This window comes from Rhinolophus hipposideros, assembly GCF_964194185.1.
Source record: "Rhinolophus hipposideros genome assembly, chromosome: X".
NCBI classification, from domain to species: domain Eukaryota; kingdom Metazoa; phylum Chordata; class Mammalia; order Chiroptera; family Rhinolophidae; genus Rhinolophus; species Rhinolophus hipposideros.
This window is the reverse complement of record NC_138046.1, coordinates 34,388,552-34,402,413: the sequence shown is the minus strand read 5'-3', so window position 1 is coordinate 34,402,413 and position 13,862 is coordinate 34,388,552. Positions and strand designations below refer to the sequence as shown.

Below are 13,862 nucleotides of genomic sequence, written 5' to 3'. Positions count from 1 at the left end.
AGAGGGGACAGAAGGGAACTTTTAAAAGGTGAGAAACAGGGAAGAGAATTTGGAAATTAATATTTATTGATTCTTCTGTGAGTCAGGCACTGAATTAGATGCTTTCACATCTACTGTCTTATTTAATCCTTATTTAATCTGCAATTGCTTTATAGGGAAAGAAATATTAATACTCCCGTTTTGCAGATGAGAAAACTGGAGTTCAGATTAAGAAAGTCAATCAGGGTCACACACTGCCTATATGTGATGGAATGTAGACTTGAACCTGGACCTGCTTCCTAAGCCTATGTTTCTGAATCATGCTATCTCACTCCTCAGATTTGACAAGGGGTGGCTAACCTAGTCTCTGCCCCAATGCTCCAACCACTTGCAAGTTCAGTCTCTTATGACTCCCAGGTTTCTCCCTTATTTCTAGCCATGGACTAGCAAATGGAGACAAAAGTCACGCCCAATCCAAAGTTCTGGAGTAATCGGTGTACCAGTTGGGCCCCTAGGCCCTGCCCCATATCTCCTGCCCCACGTGTACCAGTTTGTTGTACACTGGCAGCAGGTTCATTTTCCACTTAGACCAGGAGGAGAGGATATGAAAAGTAGAATAGCTGGTGTAGGGATGGATAAAACCTTTCTCTTTCCAGAGTAGCTGGTGTAGGAGTGAAAGACTTGGAAGATAAAGTGTCTGCCTTTTTCTCACCACTGGAGAAAGGGGCGAGGGAGAGGAGTTTACAACCCAAGGGGTTCATCCACAAGATGTTATAGAGGGGACCACCCCCAACTGAGATCCAGCTGCATTGCCTGACTTGGAAGATTCTTTCCTCCTCTAGCACAGAGTGAAAGAAGAGTAGGGGAGAATTGATAACCTTCTGGGGTCATCAGTCAAGGGCCTAAGCTGCTATGTCCATAGGCAACACCAAGGAAACAAGGCAGCTAACCATAGTTTCTTCCAACCTTAACTTTCAATCTCCATCTCATCCAAGCTCATTCTCACGTCTCTCCTCCTTCATAGGAGGGACTGAGCATCCTTTTCATTAACCTTTTAGTTACCATCTCCAAGCACATAATTTTCTATCTCATCCAAAGCACTCAGCCCCACACTGCCCATCACTGCCCTCTCCCCACCTCAACCCGGTTCTGCACTTTAGAAGGGGAGGTACTCGCCTTCTGGAGCTGTGGGGGTTGGGGGGCGTTTGTTCACTTGACCTCGGATCTCTGCTGTAAAAACCAAGCGGCAGGGACCGGGAATGCGCAGCATGTTCAGGCGCATTGTGATGGGAACTGCTTCTCCTAGTCTCTACAAAGACTCCTGAGTAACCACTAACCACCCCCACCCCTTTTTTAAGAGGGACATACAAAGGCGGAGACAATGCATCTTTTTTCTTTTCTCTCTCTCTCTCTCTCTCTCTCTCTCTCTCTCTCTCTCTCTCTCTCTCTCTCTCTCTCTCTCTCTCTCTCAGGACTGGTTGCAGCTTGGAAGGCTGATCCAGGTGAGGACTAGTGTATTTCTATTAATGCCGTCTCCCGTGTTGACAAGCCAGCGCCGCCCAGGCTTTGCAGTCCGGGGCTGCAGTTTGCAGTAGAACTAAGCGGTGTGCGGCTTTAATTCCACGTCAGATCAACTTTGATCAATATCCTCCTACCCGCCCAATTGGAAGAGCCCAATTCACAGGCGCTGAGCCTTTTCGCTCTTTCCTCACCCCCCCCCCTTTAGACCCACCATCTTCTGGAGAAGTCTCGGATTTTCTTTATAATTTCTCTCTCTCTCTCTCTCTCTCTCTCTCTCTCTCTCTCTCTCTCTCTCTCTCTCTCTCTCTCGGTGTTTTGTCTTTTTTGTTTGTTTCGTTCTGTGTTTTAGGCCTTTCTCTCTCTCTCTGTCTCTCTCTCTCTGTCTCTCTCTCTCTCTTTCTTTCTGATAGGGAGAGAGATCGCTTTGGCTAACCGAGCTTGCAGCCAGTGAACCCGCCTTCCAGATTAGTGTGAAGACAGAAGTGAGGTGTGGGGGGCAGGGAGGGGGTGTGCGAGCGCCTGGGAGCCAGAGGGAGGAGAGAGAGAGAGAGAGAGAGAGAGAGAGAGAGAGAGAGAGAGAGAGAGAGAGAGAGAGAGAGGAGAGGGAGAGGGAAAGGAGGTGGAGGAGGAAGACTAGTGTAGGGTGGAAAGGAAGAGTGAGGGAGAACAAGTTGAAGGGAGGAGCTGTAAGAACTGGCGATTTCTTTTCCTTTTCCTGTTATTATTTTGACGACTCCCGAGTTGTGCCCATGCTCTTGTCAGCTTCCTTTTAGGCATAGCATGGCCAGGCAGAAGAAAATGGGGCAAAGCGTGTTCCGGGCGGTCTTCTTTTTAGTCCTGGGGCTTTTGGGTCATTCTCACGGAGGATTCCCCAACACCATCAGCATAGGTAAGCACAAGCTAGGCAGCCTGTCGGGCCAGGCTCTCCTGCATCCCCCAGACCACTGCTCTGGCGTGGCTATTGCGGCCGCGGGTCCCTGTCCTGCATGGCCTGGGGAGGGTACTGGGGACGGGGACATTGCAGGAATCGCGGGGATTTGAGCCCCAAAGAGGTAGCCAGTCTGGGGAGCATCCGGCACAAGAGAGGGGTCTCCTGGGACTGGAGAGGGGAGTGGACTGCGGGTTTTCCTAGATGAGGAGAGCAGGGAAGGCATGCAGGGGGCTGGGAGGCTGCAAAGGGGCGAAGAGTCGTGGCTTTTCCGCTCTCTGCTTTGGACTTTGCCATGGCGTGTGTGCCGCTGCTGGAAGTTGTCCCAGGGTGATCCTGCCTGTCTGGCCGCGCCAGGGCGCGTAACGCGGCCCGGCGCGTCCTGTCCCAGGTCTCCGATTCTCCGGAGACAGGCTAGTGTTGGGGGAGGTGGAAACCTAGTCTGGATCCCCCAGACCCGGACATCAATCGGAATTGGGGTGGGTGGCGGATGAAGTAGGAGTGAGGGACAGACAAGGAGCTGAGTGAGCCAGGAAACCGCGAAGTCACGCAGACCAGGATTTCATGAATTGCCGCTGTGTCTGTCTGGAGCCCGGCTGCCTGGCCCTGAGAGGGAGTTCTCTCAGCTTCTTTCTATATTTACAAGTCGAGAAGTTAGAATTGTTGCCATTACTGAACCAAACCCCTGTATTGTCATGGTGATGGGGGTGGTGGAAGTGGGGGGGGTGGCTATGGGGAACAGGATGGGGCATCAGGAATAATGAAATTGTCTTTCTTCCCAACCTTTCCTTTTGCGCCAGGGAAACATGAACCATCTTGTATGGATGTGAGTCGGTAGTGGGGGCAGTGGAGAGGAAGCCACTGCCTGAGAAAGAGCCAAGTCCCACTCTTGGTTCCCTCGTTCTACTCTAAAGCAGCACTCTCTTCCCTCTTTTCCCTTTCCCCCTTCTCTCCAGCCTCTCCTCCTCCTCTTCAATCTAGAGGAAAACCAGGTTTCTATTGGCCAAAATCTATGTTCACAAGAGTCTTGAAAGACACACAGGTTGAAAATCAATCATCATCTCACACGTACCATCGAGAGGTATCTTGTATCTGCAGTGCTCCCCAATTTCTAACCCGTGCTGGGGGACACAAGCCAAATATTGGTTCCTTTTGCTTATAGGTGGACTTTTCATGAGAAACACGGTGCAGGAGCACAGCGCTTTCCGCTTTGCGGTGCAGTTATACAACACCAACCAGAACACCACCGAGAAGCCCTTCCATTTGAATTACCACGTAGATCACTTGGATTCCTCCAATAGTTTTTCTGTGACTAATGCTTGTAAGTAGATCTGCTTTTCCTCCCTTTGGGACCTTGGGGACCTAATTTGCATTTTGTTTGTGGGCTTGGGGGTCTGCATATGTGCGGGGGAGGGCTGATTGCCTCAGTAGACATAGAGGCTTTAGTCAATCCAGGTTTTATGCTGCATAAATCAACTCAAGAAGATCCTGCTGTGGGAGGGACTTCAGGCAGTGCACAGAACTCTGTGGTGAATAATGTTTGATGTAAAAGTTTCATTTTCTTCTCTGCTAAACTGGCATTTCCTCCCCCACACGTTTTTTTTTTTTTTTTTCCTGAAAGAAAGAGAAAGAAAAAATAGCATGGTTGTTCAGGGAAATTTCTTCAGATGGGATTAAAAAAAAGAAGCCTCTTGATTTAGTCAATTCAGTGTGTACATTATTTGACTGTTAAAGCTAGTGCCTGGCTGTAGAAATGAGCTGAATTTGACAATTGCATAATAGATAGGAGTCAAATATGAGAAATTCTGCAAACAAGTGACCTTGAAGGATAGATCAGGCTGGGTTCCCTGGACTCTTTCTGTCCTAGAATATCAACTTTCTTACTGAGAGAGCTCTAATAGGCTCTTATAAGACTACAATCTGATTACAAATGATGAGTGCTGGGTAAAAGGAGGGTAAGGGAGTAGACAGTGTTTAGATGGCTATTTGGAAAGCTGCTTTTGTTTTGTCTCCCCTCCTGTTGTTTATCCCATCATTGTTAAGGACAATACAGTTCTTAATTCAGAGCAAATGATGGAAGGGGAAGGATTGCAGCTGGGAAACTGAATATCAAAAAGGAGGAATTTCACCAGCCCCAAACCCATTTCTGAAATACCTAGTTGTGCCCCAGTGATGGTTCCTCTGGAAAGGGGACATTTTGAGAAGTAAAACCACAGGAACCCAGATGACAGCCTGTTGGATACAGGTTTTTCTTGAGTGGAATCTTTTATGAGGAAGACTGATAATTCTTCTTCTAAGTTTATTTCACTAAATGTTTTCACAGCAATGAAGCTGATAATGGTATAAATATGTTTTGCTTTTATGGCCAGTAGAGTTTGCAATTTTTTTTTTCTGACTTTCATTCAGAGGAGAAATTTATGTTCAGTTGTGTGAAATTTTATATATGACTTTCTGCAAATGCTTCTGTCTCAAAAGATATATGATTTCCAAAAACTGTTGAAAGGGTCTCCAAAGTCACAGGCTCCTTGGATTTGAAGACTTAGGTCAAGGAGATGGGAGTGAAGTACTTTGCAAGAAATGTGACAGTTATCACCTTTAAGAAAATTTTAGCTGAAGGTCCAGATCCTTATATGAACATGTTCTGAGATACTCTGTATTTGACATTTTTTGCCTTTCTGACATTGACGAAAATAGGAACTTATTAATTTCAGCTAACAGTGAAAGTTACAAAATGTCTCTATACTTTGCATCTTATTTCAGTAATCCCAGCCTGTCCCTATAGCACTTACAACACACAGCTGACTCTTAATCTTGTAGCGCTGATCTTGTCAAGAGGCTGATGTTCAAATTCAGTTTCCTAAGGATCAATTAGAATAGATTTAAGACCTAATATGTGAAACTACCAGCATTTATTGTTGTTAATAACAAATTGTTATTTGTTATTAACAAATAATATTTCAACTGACTTTAGTATCTTTCCTCTGATGAGGACTGGAATAAGAGTGCCAACTGACTTCTCAGAAATGATTGATTTCCAAGGATTTTAGTTCTGATTTTTATGGTCAAATCAAATTGACACCCTCCAGCTCAGGGCCATTGGAACCCTGTACTCAAGGAGCAGTCAGGAAATGATCATTGCCATATGAAAAGCTCAGGCTTGAGAACAGGCAGTACGTTATCCATTTTATGTTGCATTGCCTTAATGCCTTACCTCTAAGGGCAATAGAGGAACAACCATGCAAAGAAAAGAGATCAATTCCCCCCCACACTCACAGGCACCTTAAATCCACAGCAACTCTGCTAGCAAGTTTACAAGGCTGGTTTATGGTTTGGGGCTTAAAAATGTGGGATAAGAGGTGTGGCTCACTAAGCAACAAGAAAGATGAAACAAAAAGGTGACTTTGCCCTTAGTTATGCCAAATACACTCATATGCACACACAGGAGAAATATCCAGAAATCAATGATGTGTACCCAGCTGCATGTTGCACTCTCAGGCTTTACAGCTCAGCAGACAGAGGAGGAAAGCTGTCGTCTTCTCTGGTCCTGGAAACAATCTTCTCTGAATGTCACTATCATTGAGTGGGGGCCTGTTCTCAAGCTGTCTCCGGGCAGCTGCTGCCTAGAAGCTTAGTATGAGAAGATGACTAGTCTAACCACAGTCTGATATGATAGTCTCTAAATGCAGAAAACAATTTCACAGGGCCAGGATAGCCCTGGAAGTATATGTCATTTCTCCCTTGGCCTTAATTGTTCTTTTTCTTATGGAAGGGAAGATCACATATCTCAGATGTCAGCAATAATACTAGTTCAGTGCTGCAGCCTGGCAGGTGATCCCAGTTTCCATTCTTCCAACAGATTGCACTATTGTGCAGAGAAAAAGACCCCTGGGTAGCTCCGGCCTGCCCCTCCCTGGAGGCATAGGGAGAATTGAAGAAAACCCCAGATAAGTCCAAATCTGGTCACCCACCTCTCTTATCTGGTTCAATATGGAATAGGATGGCAAAAATTAAAGAAACTTCCCCTGTTCCTATTCAGAATTTCTAGTTTCAGTTTCCCCTAGCACTAGCATTGATTTCTTCCTATGATCTTTTCGCACCTTCAATACTGGGGCAGCACACACTTTTGTTATTCAGGTAAACAAATACCCAAAGAATAAATAAAAGGCAATGCCTTCCTTGTGCCCCTGCTCTCTGCTCTTCCTCCACATCCTTTTCCACAGTGTATATAGAAGGTTTCCCTGCAATGAATCCCAGACATCAGTTACTGCACCAGTAACTAATATATATATATATATATATATATATATATATATATATATATATATATATATATATATATATATATATATATTAAGCACAACCCCCAAGAGATTTGCTAAAGACAGACTCAAACTGCATTCTGTGTCTTAAGAGGCCAATAAAAGCCTCTCTGGCTTTGAAAGGTGGTTCATTTGGGATCTCAGCTCAAAGGTGAATTGAAGTTTATCAAGGAGACTCATCTGATTTGGAACACATGTTCTCATTTCAGAGGGATTGAGTTTGCTGCCTTACTTTTCAATTTAGCTAGATAATCCCAGAAAGAAGGATGATGTGAATATTATGATTTCAGGATACATACATTCACATACACACACCAGCACCCATACACACATAATCAGTATATATTAAAAGAAATTTGCATATATTTTAAGTTACATGTCTGTTCTTTGAAAAACAGAGTTGATCATTTTAGGGCTTTGGAGATGTGGAAACACCTAAGGACTGCTGGGTCCCATTGGTGGGGCTCTGCTACCCTGGTTCCTCAGGAAATGCATCCAATTCTCTTGAAGTCCCCTCCTGTGTCTTGCTGCTGTGCACTTGTAGTGCACTCCACATTACATCGCCCCAGCCTCTGCAGTGTCAGCTCATTAGCACACAGATCTCATATTCCCTCTCTGCACTGTCATTGCAAAAATTGCTGTTGTACACCTTTACAGCCAACAAATGTGCTCATGGATTACGCACTGTTTGCAAGAAGCAAGGATAAGGAAAATGTAACCTTAAAGGTTATTCGCTATGGAATTGTGCTCTAAATGCATTGGCTTAAATAAAAATCTGTTGACAGAGGCACAAGTGATGGTGGGAGTGAAAGTGGGATTTAGGAGTACAGCCTCTAATAGAGCCCCATGCAAAATCCATTTTGCTGGGTAAATCTAACTCATCAGCTGCAAATTTTTATTCCATTTTTTTTTTCCCTGAGCAACTTGAAATATACCTGCTAACTGAGAGCACACTGCTTTTATAACAGCACATTTTGCTACTAAGTGTACTTAGCTGAGACAGGCTTCTTCCATTTCTTGCCCATAGAGTCACAATCTAATTATCTAATTGCCAGGATCCATTTAACTGTTTAAGTCCATTTGGAAAAGGAATGTCTCTCCTGATCGTATTCTCTGCTGTTTGGTGGGTTTTGTTTTGTTTCGTGTTTGTCCTTTTCATTTAATATTTGGAACCAGGGTGAAGACATGCAGTATCATGGCTTCTGCCCTCAAACAGATCTTTACAAACTAAACAACGTGGACTCCTCCAGCTCCAGCCCCGCCCACCCTTCACTTCCCTATCTTCATGCCCTTGCTGCTCTCCCTCTCCGCTCAGTGCTGGCCAGTCTTCAATAAGCTCACTGGCTTAACTAACTTATCAGCTCCTCTGGCCCACTGGCTTAGCCTACTGAAGCAGTAAGAGGTTGCCTCAGTGCTGCCAGTCAAAGATTTAAGTCCCCTTCTCACAAGGTATATTTTGTTTTCCATCTTTTTTTTTTTTTATGTGGAGGAGGGAGGAACATGACTGTTCATTTGGGCCATAAAAATAGGTGACAATCAGCAGACTGTAAAGGTGAGCTTTGAGCAATGTGTATATCTCCCCTATAAGTCACCTTCCTGTTGATCTTCTAAAGGGGATGGGGGAGACAGCAAGGGTTGGAAGGGAAGGAACAAAGAAAACTGTTTTGTTCTCTATGCTTACTGAAAAATAAGCTACATTTTTCAACTCAGCAATTTTAACTTTTTCCTTAAAATGAAACATTTTCTATATCCCTCACTTCTGCCTCCATCAGAGGTTGTTTCCTTAATGCTGCATTTCCTTCCCTACCCCCCAGGATTGAATGAGAGTAGTGGGGGCTGGTTGAGATTTTTATTAAATATTTTTAGCTACTGTATATTTTTAAATTTTATTATTATGGATAGTCAGAGGTGACTGGATGGCTTCATTTTAACAGATTAAAAAATAAATGAAGCTGCCAAAGCATCTGCCATGCAGGGAGTCACGGGGGGAGGCCTGCAGGGTCTCTGCTCCTGCTCCCCACAAAAGAATGCAGGACATGGTGAGGCCAAAAAGGAACACCCATGGAGCCATAGATAGGGGAGTCATACCACTATACACTCGCTGGGGACTGGGTTGGAGACACAGGAAGCAGGAGTCTCACTGTCTAAAACCTGCTGTTCACTTCTCTACAATCTGTAACTCGCAATCCACCCTGCTAACTGCAGTCCACACTTGCCAGCCACCATCTTCTTGCTAGCCCCAATTTCTGGTAGCAAAGCCATGATAGTTACATTAGTGGCCAATGGCTCACTGGTTACAGCTGATGGCCAATTAGCCACAGCTGATGGCCATCCAATCAAGTTGATGGTCATTTACTACCTGAGCCAGCACCTTTCTATGTGAGGCCAAGAGCCTGGAAACTGCACTCCTAGCTCTGTCCCCACAGCATTGTTACTAGTCTTCCTTTGTGGACAAGAGATTTGTCCTCTTTTTTTAAATTTATTGGGGTGACAATTGTTAGTGAAATTACATAGATTTCAGGTGTACAATTCTGTATTATATCATCTATAAATCCCATTGTGTGTTCACCACCCAGAGTCAGTTCTCCTTCCATCACCATATATTTGATCCCCTTTACCCTCATCTCCCAGCCCCCAACCCCTTTATTCTCTGGTAACCACTAAACTATTGTCTGTGTCTATGAGTTTTTGTTTCTCATTTGTTTGTCTTGATATTTTGTTGTTTCTGGATTATAGACCACATATCAGTGAAATCATATCGTTTTCTGCTTTTTCTGCCTGACTTATTTCACTTAGCATTATACTCTAAAGATCCAGCCATGTTGTCACAAATGTACCTATATCATCTTTTCTTACCACCAAATAGTATTCCATTGTGTATATATACCACAAATTCTTTATCCATTCATCTATTGAAGGACATTTTGGTTGTGTCCATGTCTTGGCCACTGTAAACAAAGCTGCAATGAATATTGGAGCACACATGTCTTTATGTATAAATACTTTCAGGTTTTTGGGGTAGATACCCAAGAGAGGGATTGCTGGGTCATATGTTAATTCTATTCGTAAATTTTTGAGGAACCACCGCACTGCTTTCCATAGCGGCTGCACCAGTCTGCATTCCCACCAACAGTGTATGAGGGTTTCTTTTTCTCCACAGCCTCTCCAACACTTGTGACTATTTGTCTTGTTGATGATAGCCATTCTGACTGGGGTGAGGTGATATCTCATTGTGTTTTTTATTTGCATTTGTCTGATGATTAGTTTTGTTCAGCATTTTTTCATATGTCTATCTGCCAATTGTATGTCCTCTTTGGACAAATGTCTCTTCGGGTCCTCTGCTCATTTTTCAATTGGGTTGTTTGTTTTTTTGTCGTTGAGTTTCATGAGTTCTTGTACATTTTGGATATTAGCCCCTTTTTGGAGGCACTGTTTGCAAAAATCTTCTCCCATTTAGTCGGTTGCTTCTTTCTTTTGTTGATGGTGTCTTTTGCTGTGCAGAAGCTTTTAAGTTTCATGTAGTTCCTTCGTTTATTTTAGCTTTTACTTCAGTGGCCTTTGGAGTCAAATTTAAACAGCAATGGGCTCTTGAACCCATGGTCCATAAATTTAGTACCTATGTTTTCTTCTATGCAGTTTATTGTGTCAGGTCTTATGCTTATGTCTTTGATGCATTTTGAATTAATTTTGGGACATGGTGACAGATAGCAATCCAGTTTCATTGTTTTGCACATGGCTACCCAATTCTCCCAGCACCATTTATTGAAGAGGCTGTGTTTCCTCCATTGTATGTTTTTAGCTTCTTTGTCAAAACTATCCATATTTATGTGGTTTTATTTGTGGGTTCTCAATTCTATTCCCTTGGTCTATGTGTCCGTTTTTCTGCCAATACCATGCTGTTTTGATTATTGTAGCCCTGTAGTACAAGCTAAAGTCAGGGAGTGTGATACCTCCAGTATTGTTCTTTTTTCTTAAGATTGCTTTTGCTATTCGTTGTGTTTGTGGTTCCAAACAAATCTGGTGATTTTTTGTTCTATTTCTTTAAAAAATGCCATTGGGATTTTGATGGGGATTGCATTAAATCTGTATATTGGTTTGGTAATATGGCCATTTTAAGTATGGTGATTCTTCCAATCCATGACATGGAATGTCTTTCCATTTCTATGAGTCTTCTTCAATTTCTTTCAAAAATGTCTTACAGTTTTCAGCACATAAATTTTTCACATCCTTGGTTAAGTTTATTCCTGGGTATTTTATTCTTTTTACTGCAATTGCAGAAGGAATTATTTTCTGTATTTCTCTACCTGAGATTTCATTGTTAGTATATAGGAATGCAATGGACTTTTCTATGTTGATTTTGTAGCCAGCAACTTTACCGAATTCATTGATTCTTTCTAATAGCTTTTTGGGGGAGTCCTTAGGGTTTTCTATATATAGCATCAGGTCATCTACAAAAAGTGATAATTTAACTTCTTCATTCCCAATTTGGATGCCTTTTATTTCTTTCTCTTGCCTGATTGCTCTGGCAAAGACTTCCAACTCTATGTGAATAGCAGAGGTGATAGGGGACAGCCCTGTCGTGTTCCTGAACGTAGACCACAGGGCTTCAGGTTTTCACCAATAATTATGACTTTAGCTGAGGGCTTGTCATATATATGGCCTTTATTATGTGAAGGTATTTTCCTTCTATACCTAATTAATTGTTTTAATCATAAATGGATGTTGTATCTTATCAAATGCTTTTTCTGAATCAATTGATACAATAATATGATTTTTGTCCTTTATTGTGTTTATTTGATGTATCACATTGATGGATTTGCGGATGTTGAACCATCCTTGTGCCCCGGGGATGAACCCCACTTGGTCGTGATGAATAATCTTTTTAATGCATTGTTGTATTCGATTTGCTAGAATATTGTTTACGATTTTTGCATCTGTATTCATCAGAGATATCGGTCTGTAGTTTTCTTTTTTTGTGTTGTTCTCACCAGGTTTTGGTATCAGGGTAATGTTGGACTCATAAAATGAGTTAGGGAGTACTGTCTGTTCTTCAATTTTTGGAAGAGTTTGAGCAGGATTGGTATTAGATACTCTTTGAAGATTGGTAGAATTCACTAGTGAAGCCATCTGGTCGCGGACTTTTGCTTTTGGGAATGTTTTGTATGACTGATTCAATTTTGTTACTGGTAATAGGTCTGTTTAGATTTCCCAGTTCTTCATGGGTCAGCATTGGAAAGCTATGTGTTTCTAGGTACTTGTCCATTTCTTCCACGATATTGAATTTGGTGGCATATTGTCCTTCATAGTATTCTAGGACGATCCTTTGTATTTCTATAGAGTCCGTGATAACTTCCCGTTTTTCATTTCTGATGTTGTAAATTATTGTCTTCTCTCTTTTCATCTTAGTGAGTCTAGCCGAGGGTTTGTCAATTTTGTTAATCTTTTCAAAGGACCAGCTCTTTGTCACAGTAATTTTTTCTATTGCCTTTTTTATTAATTAAATTTATTGGGGTGACAATTGTTAGTAAATTTACATAGATTTCATATGTACAATTCTGTATTATATCATCTATAAATACCATTGTGTGTTCACCACCCTGAGAAAGTTCTCCTTCCATCACCATATATTTCATCCCCATTACCCTCATTACTCACCCTCCACACCCTTACCCTCTGGTAACCACTAAATTATTGTCTCTGTCTATGATTTTTTTCTTTCTCATTTGTTTGTCTTGTTCTTTTGTTGTTTCTGGTTTGTACACCACATATCAGTGAAATATAGGGTTCTCTGCTATTTCTGACTTATTTCACTTAGCATTAGACTTCAAGATCCATCCATGTTGTCACCAATGCTCCTATATCATCTTTCCTTAACGCCGAATAGTATTCCATTGTGTATATATATTACAACTTTTTTATCCATTCATCTATCGAAGGACATTTTTGTTTGTTCCATGTCTTGGCCACCGTAAACAAAGCTGCAATGAACATTGGAGTGCACGTGTCTCTATAGAGAAATGCTTTCAGATTTTTTGGGTAGATGCCCAGGAGAGGGATTGCTGGGTCATATGGTAATTCTATTTGTAATTTCTTGAGGAACCTCCACACTGCCTTCTATAGCGGCTGCATTCCCACCAACAGTTTATGAGAGTTCCTTTTTATCCACAGCCTCCCCAACACTTGTTACTGTTTGTCATGTTGATGAAAGCAATTCTGACTGGGGTGAGGTGATATCTCATTGTGGTTTTCATTTGCATATCTCTGAAGATTAGCGATGTTGAGCATTTTTCATATTTCTATTTGCCATTTGTTAATCCCCTTTGGAAAAATATCTCTTCAGGTCCTCTGTCCATTTTTCAATTGGGTTGTTTGTTTTTGTTGTTGTTGTTGAGTTTCATGAGTTCCTTGTATATTTTGGATATTAGCCCCTTATCAGAGGCACTGTTTGCGAAAATCTTCTCCCATTCAGTTGGTTGCCTCATTATTTTGTCAATAGTTTCTTTTGCTGTGCAGAAGCTTTTCAGTTTCATATAATCCCATTTGTTTATTTTGGTTTTTACTTCCATTGCCTTTGGAGGCAAATTCATAAAATGCTCTTTGAACCCAAGGTCCATAAGTTTAGTACCTATGTTTTCTTCAATGCAGTTTATTGTGTCAGGTCTTATGCTTAAGTCTTTGATTTATTTTGAATTAATTTTGGTACATGGTGACAGACAGCAGTCCAGTTTCATTCTTTTGCACGTAGCTATCCAATTCTGCCAGCACCAGTTATTGAAGAGGCTGTCTTTCCTCCATTGTAGCTTTTAGCATCTTTGTCAAAAATTATCTATCCATATTTACGTGGTTTTATTTCTGGGTTCTCAATTCTATTCCATTGGTCTATGTGTCTGTTTTTGGGCCACTACCAAGCTGTTTTGATTATTGTAGCCCTGTAGTACAAGCAAAACTCAGGGAGTGTGATATATCCAGTATTGTTCTTTTTTTTTGTTTTTTAATATTGCTTTGGCTATTCGGGGTCTTTTGTGGTTCCAAACAAATCTGATGATTTTTTGTTCTATTTCTTTAAAAAATGCCATTGAGATTTTAATGGGGACTGCATTAAATCTGTATATGGC

At 41.9% G+C, this 13,862-nt stretch overlaps 1 protein-coding gene across 6 annotated transcripts in view; it reads left to right on the top strand.

The window, feature by feature from the left end:
- Positions 1–1,867: 1,867 nt before the first annotated feature.
- Positions 1,868–13,862, top strand: part of GRIA3 (glutamate ionotropic receptor AMPA type subunit 3) — a 652,505-nt gene continuing 640,510 nt past the window's right edge. For 3 of the 6 annotated variants that reach the window (XR_013992917.1, XM_081042112.1, XM_081042116.1), the window contains exons 1-2: positions 2,029–2,389; positions 3,591–3,749. Coding sequence is in view for 5 of the 6 variants with exons in the window: in XM_081042112.1 (XP_080898238.1) it covers positions 2,281–2,389; positions 3,591–3,749 (268 nt within the window). In the remaining variant the exon portion in view is untranslated. Of the gene's footprint in view, positions 1,988–2,028; positions 2,390–3,452; positions 3,510–3,590; positions 3,750–13,862 lie in introns of those variants that run through there. The other 3 variants (XM_081042113.1, XM_081042114.1, XM_081042115.1) reach the window with 3 other exon arrangements.